This window comes from Tupaia chinensis, unplaced genomic scaffold, assembly GCF_000334495.1.
Source record: "Tupaia chinensis unplaced genomic scaffold, TupChi_1.0 Scaffold000444_1, whole genome shotgun sequence".
In the NCBI taxonomy this organism is placed as follows: domain Eukaryota; kingdom Metazoa; phylum Chordata; class Mammalia; order Scandentia; family Tupaiidae; genus Tupaia; species Tupaia belangeri.
Window position 1 is genome coordinate 872,564 of NW_006159949.1, and position 19,930 is coordinate 892,493.

Consider the following 19,930-nt stretch of genomic DNA (forward strand, 5'->3'; position numbering starts at 1 on the left):
TCCATTTCTCCTCCTTGGAATTTGGGACAAACATGCACCTGAACATATGGTCCAGGCCTCTAACTCAGCGGTGGGCCATGTTGATGGGATCCAGGTTCCTTAACCATGTTTCACAAGCTATCCCAACTCTTATTATACATGTGATTATTTGTAATACATAACATTAATTCTCTGTAATGGAAGGGAGGAATATAGAAACTGACACTAGGCTCTATACTGTGCCAGGGTCTTACCATGTTGATTTTTAAGTTGAAGTTTTGCATAAAACTCTGTATCTTGCTGGTTGAAAGGCCTTTCTTTTTTTAAAAAAAATATTTATTTTTATTTATTCATTCATTTTAATTTGAGCAGAGACAAACAGAGAGAGAGAAAGTAAAAAAGCAAGCCACCAGGTCCAGGACTCCAGCCGTGGTCAGCCATGTGGAAGTGGTCAGTGCCTTAATCACCACGCTACCTGCTGGTCCTCGAAAGGCCTTTCTTGAACCACAAACAGCTACAATTTAAAAAATGACTGGGGCCAGCAGTTAGCGTAATGACTATGTCGCTGGACTCCCATGTAGTCGACTGCAGTCTGAGTCCTGGCCCCAATGGCTTAAACTCACTCTGGGCACGTGTGCATGCGTGCCCAAGATCCTGAGAGGAAAATGGAGGAGAAGGGATTGTGGCATGGCCATCCCCCCTGGGGGGTGATTTCTCATTTTCTGTCTCTCTGTCTCTGTCTGTCTGGTGAGCGCACATGACCTATGACAAAAACCTCTCAAAAAAAAAAATTAGGATATGTTAGTAGGAATAAGCACACACAATAGTTTGAGTGTACTTGTAGAATATCTATAATTTGAAAAACGACTAGTGTATGTTAATAGAAATAAGCACATGTGATAGTTTGAGACTACTTGTATATTTTGTGATTCTTTATGGTAGGTAACGTCTAGGTAACCTCAAGATGTCCTTAATGACAGATGAACTAAAATTGAAATAAAAGTTATATTCTTTAGACTGATGACTTTTCCCTAGACAAAATTTACCAACTGCAATGTATTAAATAAAACATAGAGGAATAGAACATAGTATATAATTTGTGGTATAAACATCTATAAAATAAAGACAAGTGTCTTACGTAGGTGTCATTTATATGTTGGCAAATTGTCCAGCTTTTTAGTGGCATGCTGCTGGCCTGCCATTAATACACAATTAATATTCTAGTATCAAAGATTGGTTAGACTGGTTTGACAATTAAATTGGTGGAAAAGTGAATGGGCTTTACAATTTAAAATGAATAATACATGTTGTCTGTTTAATTACTGTCCTGGGCATATGAGTGATCACATAATACAATGAAGCTATGGGCTGAAGTGAATTTAAGATCTTAAAGCCTTAATCACATTTGTTTCATGACTTAAATTGATGCGGTTAAGAAGATGAAAGAAGAGCTAATCTTATTGAAGAACTCTAACATGCTTATAGATTCAGTCAATCAAGAATTCCTGTAATATTTGAGTCTTTTATAATGCCAAATGAAAATTTTGATAGTTTTTGATAAAGAAAATATGTTGGAGGATACATTGCTGGACTTACACATGGCCAACTGTGGATTGAGACCTGGACAGGGTGGCTTGAAAAATCATGCCAGGCACGTGTGCATGCACTCCCAAGATCCGGGGAAAATAATGGAGGAGAAGGAGTTATGATGTGGCCATTTCCCCTGGAGGGTGAATTCTCACTTTCCTTCTCACTGTGTTTCTCTCTCCCCTCAGGGAGCACAGGTACCCTAAAGAAAAAACCTCTAAAAAAAGAAAATATGTTAGAATTGGATGTTCATTTCAATGATTGTAACAGAAACAATGAAAGAATAAAAAATAAGTAGATAGTAGTTCTGTTTATGCATGTGTTCTCTTTAATTTGTTAATGTGAAAATAAAGACCTTAAAATGAACTCTTTGAACTTCTAGAAAGATGAAAAAATGAAAGCTGTACTTCTTTTTTTTTCAAATAGTGTTTCTTTTCAAGGAGTTGAAATGTTACTTATGTTAGACAAGCAAATAATAGCAATTAGCTTGATATGAAAAACCATGTGTAGGGTTATATTGTTTTATCATCAAATTGTGGGCCTTTTTTTGATGAAAACAATGATATTTTGAATTATCTGAATTATTTTTCTGAGAATCCTTAAATTTAACTTTATTTCCATAGAATTAAAGTATAAATTGTGCTTAGGTTCCTAGTTGAGGCTATGAAGCTTTTTTTTTTTTGATATAGGATATGTGCACTTGTATGGGGGGAGAGGTGCACTCACTGGATAGACAGGTTGAATGGGTAGAGAGAGAGAGAAAGTGAGAAAGCACCCCCCAGAGGGGATGGCCACACTGCATTCCCTTCACCTCCATTCTCTTTTGGAAGTTTGGGCATGGATGCACACACTTGTGCCTGGTGTGTTTTCCAAATTGCTGGATCTGGGACTTGAACCGCACGATGGATTATGTGGATTTCAGCTGCCTAAGCCACCACATCACTGGCTGGCTCCTATAAAGTTTTCTTGTATGTCTAAGGTAGTTATAGATTAAATCTGTACCTTTGGTTTCTATTGTGAAAATGAAATTATTCATATCCAAAGGTGAATTCATGATATCTGTTCTGAAAAATGACAAAATGTACTCTGGCAACATGGATGTTTAAAAAGACTATAGTTGCAACATAAATTTACAGAAATTATACTTCGAATAGTTTAAAACCCCTTTTGGAGAAAGTTAATTTAATATGATAAGATAAACAGGAGACAGAGACTTTTTTTTTTAGAGAGGTTTTTGCTATAGGGCACGTGCGTTCGCCAGACAGACAGAGAGAGACAGAGAGATAGAAAGCGAGAAATCACCCCCCAGAGGGGATGGCCACGCCGCAATCCCTTCTCCTCCATTCTCCTCTCGGGATCTTGGGCACGCACGCACACGCGACTGGCGTGAGTTTAAGCTGCTGGGTCTGGGACTCGAACTGCGGTCGACTATGTGGGAGTCCAGCGACATAGCCATTACACTAACTGCTGGTCCAGGAGACAGAGACTTTTAATGTAATGGGACCTCTCTGACATTTATTTTTTATTTTGTCTAGATGGATTTAAAAACTTACTACTTTTTTAAGGAGTTGTTTTATTTAATTGTATTTATTATTATTTAAAAAAATTTGTTATAGAGCATGTGCACTCACCAGAGAGAGAGAAAGCAAGCAAGCAAGCTGCCAGGTCTGTAACCAAGGTTGGTTGGCCATGTATGGGTCTAGCTCCCTTAACCGCCATAACTCTTGCTGGCCCAAAACTCAGTACTTTTAACTTTGCTTGTTACAGATGTGTATTGGCTTTGTGATTAGAATTTTTAGGCTCATGAATGGAACTAAGTAAAAGGGAAGGAGGAAAAATTTTTCCTTTTCAAAAAAATCATGGTAAAATATTCTTAATGTAATTTTTCTTTTTTTCCCTAAGAGTTGAAAGAAACAGGAAAAATAATGGATTAAAGAAGATGTGGGTGTACGTCGCAAAATATATTTATCAGACATAGAATTTACTGACCAGAGAGTTAGCGAAATAAACAAAGTGTGCATTAGCCCCAAGGGAAAGGGAGAAAACTGGAATTTGGCTTATCAGCTATTATTTGTTTTTAGAACAAGGTATGACAGATGTTGGGGGGTAAGGAGCAGGGTCTGGCCAACTGTTCTTATGACAGGAAGATTTATAAATTTTATCTGAGAAAGTAGCTCTAGCTTCTGAAATTTTTTAAAAGAAATTTTACTATACTTGTATTTATTTTTATATACCTCTGCAAACTTGAGAATTAGGTTTCAGTAAGTTGTGTGCCTATTTTAATGGGAATAGAAAGGAGTAAATATAGCTAGTATAGAAATAGTAGAGGTTTGGTAGATTTTTCTGTATAAAAAGATTCAAAGGGGGTGTAAATTGTGGACTTAGCAGTGTGGAAGGATGAGAAATTATTACCATGTCTTTTAGCATTAGATTGTTATGTAAAGGGATAGTATTGTTTAACCTGTGGATTGAGGAAATATTGGTGACGCAATTGCATTGGGGTTATGTCATAAATACAATTTGACTTTTATGTGTTCAGCTGTGTATAGTAGGGATGGGTTGGGAGAATAACCAGCATATCTGCTAGCATTCTTGTCTGTAAGAAATAGAGGTTAACCTGAGTAATTTATACAAAGAAATTCATTGGAAGACTCAGAAGAACCAGTCTTGGAAAATGGGTAGGAATTGAGAGAGGCTGACAGCAAGTCCCAGAGCCAAGGTCAAAGTGCAGGATTACTTTGAGTAGAAGCGACCATTGGTACTTACTGACAATGTGTCTGCTATTGCTATGAATAATCTTTCAACTATTCTTGGTGCCTGTGTCACTCACTCAAATTAAAAGTATTGGGAAAGAAACATTTGATTTTCTGACTTAGATCCTGGGCCTGTTTCCAACTTGCTAGGGTCTATTGTGAAAATGAAATTATTCATATCCAAAGCCGAACTCACGGTATCTGTCATTTCTACTAAACAGAGTAGAAAAAAATGACTTCTTTAAATGCCACATGGCTCAGTAAGTAAGTGAACCCAGTTCCTCAAGCTAGAAGCTTGGACGTCACACTTGACTTACCAATTTTTTTCAGCCTTATGTGTAGTAAATAACATTGGTGCTGTTCGTCCACCTCTTAAGTGTCTCAAATTTATCTACTTTTCTCCAAATGATTATTACCACCATAGTCCCAGCTGATGTGATTTCTCACTCAGTCTCCTGCAGAGACCTCATAATTTCTCTTGTCTATGGATTGGTCCCTACTCTATCGGGATATACATTACGTGGGGTGAACACTTACAAATGCGCATCAGAGTATGTCATTAGTTTCTTTGAAACCTTTTAGTGGTCTGCATTTGTTTATATACTTGTACTCAGTTCCAGTCCACTCTTTTATGCTATGGTATAGAAACTGCATTTTCTTTTCTTTTTTTTTTGGAGAGGTTTTGCTATAGGGCGCATGTGCTTGCTAGACAGACAGAGAGAGACATAGAGACAGAAAGCAAGAAATCATCCTCCAGGGGGGATGGTCATGCCGCAATCCCTTCTCCTCCATTCCATTCTCCTCTTGGGATCTTGGGCACGCACGCACACGTGCCCGGCGTGAGTTTTAAGCCACCGGGTCCGGGACGCGAACTGCGGTCGACTACGTGGGAGTTCAGCAACAACATAGTCATTACGCTAACTGCTGGTTCCCAGAAACTGCATTTTCTGACTAACTTGTCTGCTTGTTTCTGGTTGGATTTTACCATTTGGGAGCATTTACAGGAATTTGGAAGGTGAGAGAAAGGATTTCTGTTGTTTCTGGTTTTGGAAGGATGTCTCCAGCAGCAGAGGACAACTGTCACCCCATTCTCCAACTTCTTTGTTTGCTTCCAGTGCCAGTCTCGTTACTCTCTCTTGGAGGTACAAGGTCCCAGGTAGTTAGAGTGCCACTTGCATTACTGCTTCTCCAGTGTCCCTTTGTTATTTGAGCACCCTCTATTCTGTGCTTCTTTCATTAGAAACTCAAACTTGAGCTACTGGGCTTCTCTCCTAGAGATTCAAATACCAGCCACGTGGTGTTACCTTAGAGGTTTGAGCACCCAGCTGCATGGATCTCCTCCATCCTTTTCCAGGCATAGCCCCCTAATGCCATTTCTGTATACTTTTAGCCTCATAACACACCTCTTCCATTTTGTTCCTAAACCTGTGGATGGGAGTGCTTTCTGCAAATTAATCTCCGATTACTTCAGTTTTCCTTTGACCTCTTTAGCTTTCTGGTGTCTGTGTAATCAATGTCCTCAGTTATGGTTTCTGTTTTTTAAAATTTTTGAAATTTTTATTTTTTGGAGAGGTTTTTGCTATAGGGCACATGTACTTTCCAGAAAGACAGAGAGAGAAAATGAGAAACCAACCCCCAGGGGTGATGTCTATGCCACAATCCCTTCTCCTCCATTCTCCTCTCGGGATCTTGGGCACACACACATATGTGCCTGGCATGAGTTTTAAGCCACCGGGTCCGGGATAGGAATCGCAGTCGACTGCATGGGAGTCCAGTGACATAGCCATTATGCCATCTGCTGGTACCAGTGATTTCTGTTTATTACATACAAGTGTTTTTCCATTTTCTAGGATAAAGTAAAAAAAAAATTAAAGTTTTCGTAATTCATGTGTCTCTGATGACTTCTCTAGTATCACACCATGTCGTTCTCCTGCCTTTTCTTTATGCTCCAGTATTCTGAACTTTTTTAGTTGCCAGAACATGCCACATTCTGTTTTGTGTCAAGGATATTGTACCTGTTAGTCTGTGTACCAGTACTCTCTTGCTTCCCCATTTTCCCTTCACTTCTTGTCTCCCAGTAGTTTACTTGGCTAGCTCCTACATAATGCAGATCAGAGGCAGTGTACTGTAGAGACTGTAGAAATAAAATAGTCTATGCTTTAATATTGGCTCTGCTCTTTTGTCAGCTTTATGACCTTGGGCAAATCAGTGAACTTGCATGTGTGTCAGAGTCTTTGTCTGGAAAATGAGGATAATAATCTTACTTACGTGGTAAGGTGGTTGTAAGGATTAAATGACTTAATAAATGTAACTTTGAACACTGCTCAGGACATAGTAATTGCTCAATGGGTGTAACTTGTTACTATCAGCTACACATGAATTTCTCTGGGACATCTTCCCTTATCTACAAATTCTGACCTACTCTCTCTTCTTAAAAAAAAAAAAAATTGCTAGAGGGTGCATGTGCTTGTCAGAGAAAGAGAGAGGGAGAGGGAGAAAGCACTCCCCATTGGGGCATGGTCATGCCACGCTCCCTTCCCCTCCATTTTTCAAGTCTGCTGGGATTTTGGGTATTTATGCATATACTTGGTGTTTTCCAAGCTGATGGTCTGGAATTCAGATCATAGCTGGTCATGTGGGATCTAGCTCTCTTAATTACTAGCCCATGGAGTGAGCCCAGGTTCTATCTTTTGCATATTCTTGTAGTACTTTTTAAAAAAAATTTTTGTAGTACTTAAGCATGGGATTATTTGTTTACTGTCTCTTTTTTGGTTAAGTGTGTAAATATATGAGGTAGAGAAGAGAGTCTGTGTTCACTTTTATATTTCTAACATCTAGGACCATGCTTGGCCCTGGTTGGCCCTTTAATAAATATTTTAAAAAATGATGAATTTTTTGGGATTTATTTTTATTTTATACTGTTTTTTTATTTATTTATTTTTCCACATGGTGCATGTGCTCACTGGAGGAGAAAGAGAGAGAGAGGGTAAGTGAGAAGCCACGCCTCCAGGTCTAAGACTTGAACCACGATCAGCCATGTCATGATCAGCCATGTGGGAGTCCAGGACTTTCTTTTTTTTTTTTAAATAATTATTTTATTTTTTTATTTATTCATTCATTTATTTCTTAATTTGACCAGCGAGAGACAGAGGGTGAGAGTGAGAGAGAAAGTAAGTGAGAAAGCAAGCCACCAGGTCTGAGACTCGAACCATGGTCATCAGCTACACATGAATTTCTCTGGGACATCTTCCCTTATCTACAAATTCTGACCTACTCTCTCTTCTTAAAAAAAAAAAAAAATTGCTAGAGGGTGCATGTGCTTGTCAGAGAAAGAGAGAGGGAGAGGGAGAAAGCACTCCCCATTGGGGCATGGTCATGCCACAATCCCTTCCCCTCCATTTTTCAAGTCTGCTGGGATTTTGGGTATTTATGCATATACTTGGTGTTTTCCAAGCTGATGGTCTGGAATTCAGATCATAGCTGGTCATGTGGGATCTAGCTCTCTTAATTACTAGCCCATGGAGTGAGCCCAGGTTCTATCTTTTGCATATTCTTGTAGTACTTTTTAAAAAAAATTTTTGTAGTACTTAAGCATGGGATTATTTGTTTACTGTCTCTTTTTTGGTTAAGTGTGTAAATATATGAGGTAGAGAAGAGAGTCTGTGTTCACTTTTATATTTCTAACATCTAGGACCATGCTTGGCCCTGGTTGGCCCTTTAATAAATATTTTAAAAAATGATGAATTTTTTGGGATTTATTTTTATTTTATACTGTTTTTTTATTTATTTATTTTTCCACATGGTGCATGTGCTCACTGGAGGAGAAAGAGAGAGAGAGGGTAAGTGAGAAGCCACCCCCCAAGTGGGAATGGCCACAATGTAAACCCTTCTCCTTTAGTCTCTTCTTGGAATTTTGGGTAGAGACACACACACACACACACACACACACACACACGCTTGATGTGGTTTTCAAGCCACTGGGTTCGGGACTCATGGAGTCTGTCATCCAGCACTTTAAGCACCATGCCACCTGGTGGCCCCTAATTAATCCTTTTAAGAGAAAAGCCATAGTGAGTTTGATTGCAGTTAATGAAAATAGATAAAGATGTTGGTGGAATGAACCAAGTTAGGGCCAGTTGGTGGCATGGTGGTTAAGGTAGTTAGCCTTGCCAGAAAGACAGAGAGAGACAGAGAGACAGAAAGTGAGAAATCACCCCCCAGGGGGGATGGCCACACCACAATCCCTTCTCTTCCATTCTTCTCTTGGGATCTTAGGCACGCATGCACACACGCCCAGTGGGAGTTTAAGCCACAGAGTCCAGGTCTCCAACTGCGGTCAACTACATGAGAGTCCGGCAACATAGCCATTATGCCAACTGCTGGTCCCTCGTCTATCTTTATCTACTTATACACACAGTTTTATCTTTCCATTCCTTTCTGTAATCTTGTTATATGTTCTTTTCATTCTTTAATTGCCAGAGAAGCACTTGCACTTGCCAGAGAGAGAGAGAGAGAGAGAGAGAGAGAGAAAGCATTCTCCAGTGGGGCATAGTCACTGTGCAGTTTTTTTCTGTCCATTTCTCCATTCAGGATTTTGGGCATGCACATATATTACATGTGCTTGATGTGCTTTTCAAGTCACCAGGGTTGGGATTTGAACCACTTTAGCCCATGTGGGATCTGGTTCCTGTTGCAGTATGCCTACCCACAGTGCTTTGGGCTGGCCCTCATAGTATACCTTCTGATTTTAACTTATTTATTTTGCTTAGCATAGTATTAAAATGATTGTTTAAAAAATACTTAAGTGGCATGCTTTCATATGGAAATGTGATATTTATATAATTATCTACTGAATGATGGACATTTGAGTTTTCCTCTTTTCACTGTTATAAAATACTATGGTCAACCTCATCACACATATGAGGGGACCTCAAAAAGTTCTTGGAAAAATAGAATTAAGATATGAGTTTATATTGGTCCAAATTTTTTAAAAAGAACAATCCATGATTATTTTATAATATGCATTTTCCATGAATTTTATGAAGACTTCTAGTACAGGATTGCTTAAGTATTTATCGATACTTGTATTCAGATCATATACTTCTGCTTGTATTCTGATAAGACTGTACAAGGTATCTGGACTTTGAGAAAGAACAAAATATATATGATCTCTGCTTTTGTACAGTGAAAATTCCTAGAAATGTAATCAATGAGTTGGGTCTGAAATGGTGATAAGTTTAAATTATAAGATTTTTTTAGAAATCATTTTATTTTCAGACTACTGGTAGGAATGTGCATTGGAACTCAAAGGTACTATTGTCAGTATTTTCTATCAGTTTCCCTTCTCTTTAATTATGTACTTAAATTCCAGTAATGTGTATTTTTGTACACATCTTGGGTTTACTTGGTTATATATCTCACACCTCAGTGACCATCCTGAAAGATTACTGCTAATTAAGCTGGAAACCTGAATTTACAGTAAAGTAGTTTATAAATTTGGCTTTTCTGTTATTTATATAGCATTGATATATACAGTTTAACATAAAAAGTGAATCAATATTTTCTAATTCAATGCCACTTTTACTGAATTAATTAAATGTCTTTTCACGAACATAGATATAATGCAAATATATATGAATAATTCTTAATATAATATTGCAATTGAGAGAATTTTCTTATTAATAAGAATTATATTCACTATATTTAACTTAAAGTAAGACCATGGTTATGTACTAAGCCAGTGTCTGGCACTGTGTCAGATAATTGCCTCTCTTTTAAACAATCTGAGTGCTTTTGTAGACTTTCGAGTGGTGTGAAATACTTGTACATACCTCATCCTTATTCCTTAACATGAACTAGTTCATTACTTTTTTCTATCACATAACAATCATATAATTGGGAATAACTGGAGTTCAAATAAAAAATTATAGCTTAGAAACTTGTGTTCAAAGCCTGAAAATTTATATGTGCAGAAGAAGAATCCCTAACTACCAACTGCTAAATACTTTTCCCTGGTATCTCAGTGGATGTGTTTCCCATAAGAAGTCCTTTAGTAAATCCCATGATATAAAGCCTTTTATATTTGGGCTGTTAAATTTGCTTATACACATGTGTTCATAGACAGTATTTTCTTTTATTTTATAGTTTACTTTGAGTAAAAAGAAAGCTCTCATAGTAAAGCACATGTACACATGTTCATATATATCAAGTTTATATATATTAAATAAGTTTACCAGTACTGTGTGATTTTAAATTTATTCTTTTGAATATTACATCTAATGTGAACTTCTGGACAGTTAGTGAATGAAAAGGGAACTATCTTTTCTGTTATCATTATATATTCCTAAGAGGCAAACCATTTTTTTCCTAATGAGTTCTAAAATTTACTAGCATAAGTCATTTTTTTCTAAATTGTGAATATAGAACACTAATGATGTCAGATTCTGATACTGAGATTAGGTTTAGGAGACAATGTCCAATGTTCTCTTCCATTTTCAGTGGTACATCCAGGCTATTATTCTACTCTTTCATTTCTTTTTTTCTTTTAGAGAGATTTTTGCTATAGTGCACGTGTGCTTGCTGGAGAGACAGAGAGACAGAAAGTGATAAATCACCCCCCAGGGGGATGGCCATGTTGCAGTACATCCTCCTCTCGGGATTTTGGGCACACATGAACACATCCATGGCATGAATTTTAAGCCACTGGATCTGGTATTGGAACTATAGTCGATTATGTGGGAGTCCAGCAATGTAACCATTATGCCATCTGCTGGTCCTGATTTCACTCTTTCATTTAACACCAAACAAAAACAACGTAACAAATTGATCCAGTTCCCCCTTTTGGCTGTCAACTTTCTCTCATTCTTTGAAAACTTTGGTACCCGGTTATGATCTCCATTTTCTTTTAAATTTTGTTAATCTCCACTTAGTGGTATGGCCTCTCAGTCTGTAATTTCCTCAACTTGAACCCATCTGTACTTTATTTTAATATGTGGTGTAAAAGAGAGCTCTGTTTTTGATAATTTACTGATGGGGAGTCAATGATAGTAACTGGACCATTTAGAGGATGACAGAGTATGTATATAAATTCCCCAGATATTGATTGGGTTTAAGAATATAAGGGCCAGTCAAATTTTTGTGGCTCGTGTTTAAAAATATTTTAACTTTATAGCCATAAATGAGAAGAAATATTATATCTGAAATTGTGATATCTGGCTAAATTGTGATACTGATTCAAATAGAGGAATTAGCTTTTTGCTGTGGTGTGTTAGAAAGATCAGTGGAAGAATTTGAGAACTGGCCATTTGCAAATCACTTTTTTCACTGTTTTTTTTTTTTTTTTTTTTTTTCCTTATTGTGAAGTAGAGTAATACCTAATTCATGTAGTTGTTGAACTAATAAAAAACAATGATATGGGCTGGCCCCATGGCCTGATGGTTAAGGAAACCGAATCCTATACAAGTGATGACGATTTGCATCAAGGCACTTGGTGGCATGTAAAACATGCCTCAGGATGTGTGACACATCCCTCAAATCATAACAGAGTAGAGAAATGGGGGAGAAGAGATTGTGCTATGACCTCGTGCCATTGGGGCATGTCTTCTCCCTGTCTCTCTCCCTCATCTTCTCTCTCTGATGAGAGCTTATGCCTTGTAGAAATGAGAAAAAAATTTTAAGAGAAATTTTTGCTATTGGGCATGTGTGCTCACTGGAGAGACAGTGAAATCACCATCCTAGGGGGCATGGCCATGCCACAATCCACTCTCTTCTGTTCTCCTCTTGGGATTTTGGGCACACGTGCACATGTGCCCAGCATGAATTTTAGGCCGCCAAGTCCGAGACTCGAACCACGATTGACTACATGGGAGTCTAGCAGCATAACCATTATGCCATCTACTGGTCCCAATTAAATTTTATGTTTTTTTGTTAGAGAGATTTTTGTTATAGGGTGTAGAGAGCTAATTGTAAAGTAAACCAGTTCTAACTATTGTTTCTTATGACCCCATTGTTCATATACTGTTCATAATACCTTTTTGATGTTTTATTTACAGTTATATGATGTTGATTGATGGCACAAATGAAGTTTTTATGGTTGATAGAGACAATTCGGTATTTCATGTTTCAAATCTGGAATTTCCATTTCGTAAAGATCTCCGTATGCATTTATCAAATACTCTCTTGGATGGGGTAAGTTGTATTTTATCTATCTATATTTATTTTAAATTAAACATTGCCATTTTTGTTCCTTTGTGAGTGTATATTTTTATTGATTAGGAAATTTAGAATCAAACCTAATTTTATTAGGATGTTAATTTTCATTTATTTCTTATTAATACCTACATCGAGTTAATATCTTCTTAAAGAGGAATCTGTCAACTTAATCTTTTTTTTTTTATTTGAGAGGTTTTTGCTATAGGGCGCGTGCGCTCGCCAGACAGACAGAGAGAGACATAGAGACAGAAAGCGAGAAATCACCCCCCCCAAAGGGGATGGTCATGCCGCAATCCCTTCTCCTCCATTCTCCTCTCGGGATCTTGGGTACGCACGCACACGTTCCTGGCGTGAGTTTTAAGCCACCGGGTCCGGGACGCGAATCGCAGTCGACTACGTGGGAGTCCAGCGACATAGCCATTATGCTAACTGCTGGTTCCCTGTCAACCTTATCTTTGAAATTAAATAGTGTATTTTTTCTTTCTTTCTTTCTTTTTAAATTTATTTTCTTTTTGGGGACCAGCAGTTAGCATAATGGCTATGTCCCTGGACTCCCAGGTAGTTGACCATGGTTCGATTCCCGGACTCGGGGGCCTTCACTCACACCGGGCGCGTGTGCGTGCTCAAGATCCCGAGAGGAGAATGGAGGAGAAGGGATTGCAGCATGGCCATCACCCCCTAGGGGGTGATTTCTCGCTTTCTGTCTGTCTGGCAAGCACACGCGCCCTATAGCAAAAACCTCTTAAAAAAAATTTATTTTCTTTTTAAAAAAGCACTTATTATTATCATAATCTTGTTTATATTACATTGAATCACATATAACTTTACAGTGTATTACATTTCCTTTTCCAGAAGGAAACTAAATAGGATATTGAGGGTTTTTTATTTTTCTTCTTCTTTTTTTTTTTTTTAAAGGAAAGTTATTGCCAGAGGGCACATGTGCTCACTGGAGAGGCAGAGAAAGAGAGAGAGAGAGAGAGAGAGAGAAAACAACTCCTATGGGTCATGGTCACTCCTCAGTCCCTTTTCCTCCATCTTTCCCTCTTGTCGGGATTTTAGGCATGTACATACAGGCACCAGGATATTTTTCTCAAGCTTCTGGGTCTAGAACTGAACCATAAAATCAGCTCTATGAGATCCCACCTGCATTAATCACCACACCATGGGCTGACCTGGAGTTTTCTTTGTTTTTTTTTGGAAAGATTTTTGTTATAGGATGCATGTGTTCAATGGAGAGGTAGAGGGCCAGAGAGATAGAAAGTGAGAAATTACCCCCTGGTGGCAGCGGCAGAGCAGTGGGGGATCACTATGCCACAATCCCTTCTCCATTCTTCTCTTGGGATTTTGGCATGCACACACATGTGCCCGGCATGATTTTCAATCTGCCATGTTTGGTGCTTAGTGTCAGCCATGTGGGATCCAGTGCCTTAACCCCACATCACCTTCATATGCACATATACAATGAGAGTGAAATGAATTATGTATTGTTCAGTGTCACTCAGTGTAAGAGTCAGCTAACGGAGTTAAATCTTAATATTTTTGTGATTAATAATTCTTGTTGGGACCAGAAGTTAGCATAATGGTTATGTCGCTGCCTCACATGTAGTCTACCGTGGTTTGAGTCCTGGACCTGGTGGCTTAAACTCATGCCGTGCACGTGTGCATGTGTGCCCAAGATCCTAAGAGGAGAATGGAGGAGAAGGGATTGCGGTGTGTCCATTCCCCATGGGGGGTGATTTCTCGCTTTCTGTCTCTCTGTCACTCTGTCTTTCTGGTGAGCGCATGCGCCCTATAGCAAAAACCTCTAAAAAAAATTTCTTGTTGACAGGAGACTAACTTTATCTATCATATTTTCTTACTTGTCAGTTGAATTTTAATGATGATAAAACACCACATATCATCTTTTCCCTTGACCGATAGTCCTTTAAAGGCAAGGCAATCAAGTCATTGGTAGCAAATGGTATTACTGTTACTTTTTAATTTTGAAAGTTGATAAGAATTTTCCCATTTCAGAAAAATCCGTATTTAATAATCATATACTTTATTAAAACTATTTAAACTTTCTCCTATGTAAGTAGCTTTCCCTTCCCCAATTCTAAAAATGCTGATTTATTTAAATAAAAATAAAAATTAAATACAGAACATTATAAAACAGTTGGCTAAAAAAATAAAATTATGTGTATGCCTGATGTTGAAGTAACTTCTAATACCATTTGATGACCATCATTCTAGACTTTCTTGGTGCCAAGGTGTTCATTCAACCTGTGTTTGCCCTGAGGGATGTAACACATTTATAGTAATAGCAGCTCAGAGCATAGATTCTTTTTTTTTTTTAAGGGAGATTTTTACTGTAAGGCACACGAGTCACTGAGAAACCGAGAGCAATAGAGAGACAGAAAGTGAAATCACCCCCTAGGGGGATGGCCACACCATAGTCCTTTCTCCTCTATTCTCCTCTCGGGATTTTGGGCACTCTTGCACTTGTGCCTGGTGTGAATTTTAAGCCGCTGGGTTCAGGACTTTAACTGTGGTCAACTACATGGGAGTCCAGTGAGGTAACCATGATGCCATCTGCCGGTCCCCAGAGCACAGAGATTGTTCCAGGATCTTTAGGGAGGTTGGAACCCCATTTCAGCCCCAGAAAGAATCTCAGTAGTCACAGTACTTCTATGCTGGTGGAAAATGAATGCTCTAGTCAAATATATACACACATGGATAGTTACATAATTTTGTATGAAGAGAATCAAATGTAACTTGTATTTCATAATGTAACTTTTTTTCTACTTAGCAATTTGTTCTGGACAACTTTTTCACATAAATAAATATATTCCGTTGTACATATAAATACTATAATTTGGGATTTTCCAACTACCTTGATTGTGAAAATTGTAGGGTTAAAAACATTGCTCGTTGGGCTAGCCTGGTGGCAAGGTGTTTAAGGCAGCTGGAACCCCACATGTCCAAGTGTGTGCTTTGAGTCCTGAACCTGACTGCTAGGAAGATATACTGGGCGAGTATGCATGCGTGCCTAAAGTGCCAAGAGGAGGATGGAGGAAAAGGGATTACAGCATAGCTATCCCTCCGGGCGGTGATTTCTACTTTTTTTCACACAGCCTATAGCAAAAACTTAAAATATAATTGCTTATTAAAAATATGATCCCGCCCAATAACCCATCTTAGACCTTAGAATTGGAATCTCCTAGGGGGCGTGGGTAACTGCAATAGAATAGATGACTTTAATTAGAACAGTTCAGTGATTTATTTGAGCAGCCCTCTGTTGGTGGGCATTTTGAGTTTTGTTGTTTTTTCTGTTATAAGATACACTTGAATACACATCCTTCTACCTTTTTTCCCAAAATTGTGAAATTTTTTTTTTTTTTAAATTTTTAAGAGCAAAAGCAAGTGAGTGCTTAGAAGGAGGAGTGGGGGGCGGGAAGAGAGAGAGAGAGGAAAAGGGAAAAGAGAGAGAGAGACAGACCGTCATAGTTATTTTTGACAGGATGCCATCATATTTTGATCCTTCTTGTCTCAGCCTCTTAGTTAAGACCACAGGTGCATGCTGCTGTATCTTTGGTCAGTATAGATTGGGTTAGGAATTGAATCTGGGCCTCTTATGCCACCCTAGAGATGTGTAGCAGCACACTTCCACTGTGCCACCACAGCAGGACCTCAAATTGTGCAGTTTATACTTAACGATTCTTAGAAGTGAGATGGTGAGATGTGTATTAAGAACCTTTTCATTCTAAGTGACTGAAGTCCAGCTTAAGGTAACTGTAGGAGAAAAATACTGGATTTGCTCAGATAAAAGTTTCATCTTGGCTTGTTTCATGCCTGCCTAGATGTGGAGTCTCAAATGATCTTGGCTAGGCTCTGTTTTTCTCTCCACCTCTTTGCTCTACTTCTCTGCTTGTTCTCATTCTGCATGTAAGCTCTTTCCTCATTAGAGGCAAGTCATATTGCAGCCCAAGCAGAAAGAGAACCTTTTCTGCCAATCTGTGGATCACTCAGGGAAGACAAAGGACCTTGATAAGTTGTAGTATACTCATGGATAAGTGACAGTGGAGACCAAGATTTCACTGGTGGTGTACCACTTGGAGTGTAAGAGGACTAATAACAGACTATATGACATGTTTGCCCTGCCGTGTTCAAGCCCATGCTTGTGTTTTTGACAGGGTCCCACCGTATTTTAAGATGCTAATTAAGATGCTAATTGCCATACTTATTTCCTGTAAGTTTGAACACCTGTACAATTCTACTATCCATGTGTACAAGGTCTGCACAGTCTTACATACTAGATTTTCATTTAATATTTTCTAATTTGACTTAGGAAAAAATGACTTTTCCATTCTTTTAAAAATATATTTTAATTTAATTTTGTGATTATTTTTAATTGCTATAGAGCATGTGTGCTTATCAAGAAAGAGACAGAGAAAGAGAGAGAAAGAGAAAGTGAGAAAGTAAGCCACCAGGTCCAGAACTCGAACAAAGCCATGTGAGAGTCAAGCACCCTAACCACTATGCAACCTGCTAGCCCCATGACTTTTCTATTTTAAGGAATTTATAGGTATAACTGTGGCTAAGAGTCCTAACATTGGGTGCCTCATTGCTTCTGTTAGTGCACGAGGAACCATATATACAGTGTACTCAGTTTTCTTACCTGTAGTTAAGTTGAGGCTAATAATAGTACTTAGAACTTTGTTCTATTAAGATGAAGTTGGAAAGTTTGTAATGTGATGATGACAGTGTTTGGTACAAGGCAAAGTAAATGTTTTCTTTTTATTTGCATGTTTGTAAATTGTGAGTGTGGCTTAGCATTTTTAAATTTCCTTATGAGTTGGGGCCAGTTGGTGGTGTGGTGGTGAAGGTGCTGGACTCCCACATGGCTGACCATGGTTTGAATCCTGGACCTGGTAGCTTGCTTTCTCACTTTCTCTCTCTGTCTCTCTTTGGTAAGTGCACGTGCTCTATAGCAAATTAAAATTATAATAATCCTGATAAATGAAATTAAATAAAGAATGCTTGAAAAAATTTTCTTTATGAGTTAATATTTCTTCTGTGAATTGCCTGTTTAGGTCTATTCTACATTTTTCTATTGAGTATTCATTTTTTCTTATTGATTGATGAGATCTTTTTGTCATATTGGGGTGTTACTTTTGTCACATATTTTGAAAAATGTATTTTACTTTTTCTGGTGTTTTCTGTGGCACAGAAGTTGGAATATATCAATACGTAGGTAAAATAATAAACACCTTGACGGGAACCAGCAGTTAGCGTAATGGCTATGGCGCTGGACTCCTGCGTAGTCAACCGCGGTTCGCATCCTGGACCCGGTGGCTTAAAACTCATGCTGGGCGCGTGTGCGTGCGTGCCCAAGATCCCGAGAGGAGAATGGAGGAGAAGGGATTGTGGCATGACCATGCCCCCTGGGGGGTGATTTCTTGCTTTCTGTCTCTATGTCTGTCTGTCTGTTGAGCACACGCGCCCTATAGTGAAAACCTCTCCAAAAAAAAAAAAAAAAAAAGAAATAATAAACACCCTGAGTTTTAATTTTGATTTTTGTGGTATTTTAAGGAAGGGCTATTTTCACCTCACAATTAACGTAATACGCACCTGTATTTCCTTCCACTACTTTGATGGTTTAATTATGTATGTTAATATTTGATCCACTAGAAATATATTTTGATAAAAGGAGCAAGATGGGGTGTGTTTTAATTAATTTTGAATGTCTAGACTGTTACCTTCACACCATTCAGCTAATGCATTTCTCATTTTTGATTGGAAATATCATTTTTACTATATACTAGATTCTCTTATCATTATTTTTTTCTTGATTTCTTTTCTTTTTCCATTAATGTTTCAGTCTTCCAGTGCTAGTTTTAGATTGATTTATATATGCTATAGCTTTAGCATATACTTTAATGTCTTCTAATCTCTAGCTGTTCTGAGGTTTGCCACTTAGATTTTACTCTTCAGCTTTTGGGTGAACAGGTTACTTGATGGATAAGTTAGGCTAGAATAGTATGCTATACAGTATATACTAATCTACATAATAATAGGCTTATTTTTTCAGTACAGAGTAATTCTGTTAGCCTTATGTCTGGACTGTTCATCTTCTTGCTTACTGTATTTAACTCATTCTTGTTCTGCTACACTTTCACTGCCTTTCTTTGCAGGAAAAAGGTATTCTATCTTTGTCTGTCTATCAATCAATCATGGACAGTATCTTGCAGGCAAAAGAATATCTCTTTATACCTGTCCATCTGTCTGTCTGTCATCTTCACTGTCTTCCTTTGCAGGAAAAAGATAGTCTTTCTGTCTGTCTTTCTATCTAACAACTCTCTGCAACTTCAGGTCTCCCTTCTGCAAGGATAATGCATGGGTTCTTTGAAATTCTTTGCTTTATCCAATATTGAACCTTTTCTTTTTTTGAGAGAGATTTTTTACTATAGGGCACATGCTCTCGCCAGAGAGACAGAAAGAGGCAGACGGAAAGTGAGATGTCACCCCTCAGGGGGGATGACCATATCACAATCCCTTCTCCTCCATTCTCCTCTTAGAACTTTGTGTATGTACACACATGTGCCTGGCATGAGCTTTAAGCCACTGGGTGCAGGACTCACACTGCTGTCGACTATGTGTGAGTCCGGCGACGTAACCATTACACCATCTGCTGGTCCTATACCTTTTCTTATGAGCCATTTTAGTTTATATCTGGCTAATATATAGAATGAGAATGGCTTCTGTCTTAATGTAGATGGAATTTGCTGGTTTGTATTGATGTGTTTTAGTGTGATAGCCAGTGCCTTGTGTGAATATTCCCCTTAACTCTCAAGAGATAGAATTAGCCTAATGATAAATCGCATGCAGAAATTTTTTTTTTTTTAAAGAGAGAATACCACTTTCTAAGGGACTTGGATGCTTCTTTCCTCCATCCTATGTGTTTTATTTTTTTTAGTAGGTAGATATTGAAGCATGCAAACCAGAAGATTGGAGACTGACTTGAGTTAGTTACTTTTGAAGTATAGTTTTGGGTGATGAAAAAGTTTAGAATGTTGCCTGGAGAGAATGAGTGGCTGAGGTTGTATGAAGAACGGCATTGTAAATGAGATCAAGGAAAGTACCAGATGGGTCATGAAGAGTGATATGAGAAAACCAGGTAGAGAGGATGACAGTGAATGCATACACACATACCAAAGCCTAGAAAGGAGGAAAGGAGTTAGTATGGTTAACTGAATACTGAATGGCAAACAGAAACTGAGAAAAGAGTAGTTATATTGTAGGTAACACAACGGTTGTCTGTATTGTATACTCTGTGGGACTGCTAGTAAGTTTTTATTCCTGTCACAGTGTGTGTAATAAAATACTATGTTCTAATAAAAAAATGACATATACACAAATAG

The 19,930-nt window shown here is 38.1% G+C and overlaps 1 protein-coding gene across 1 annotated transcript in view; it reads left to right on the forward strand.

The window, feature by feature from the left end:
- Window positions 1-19,930, forward strand: part of RNGTT (RNA guanylyltransferase and 5'-phosphatase) — a 320,988-nt gene that overhangs the window by 88,311 nt on the left and 212,747 nt on the right. Inside the window, exon 9 of the mRNA XM_006155307.3 lies at window positions 12,371-12,506. Within this exon, the coding sequence (XP_006155369.1) occupies window positions 12,371-12,506 (136 nt within the window). The remainder of the gene's footprint in view (window positions 1-12,370; window positions 12,507-19,930) is intronic.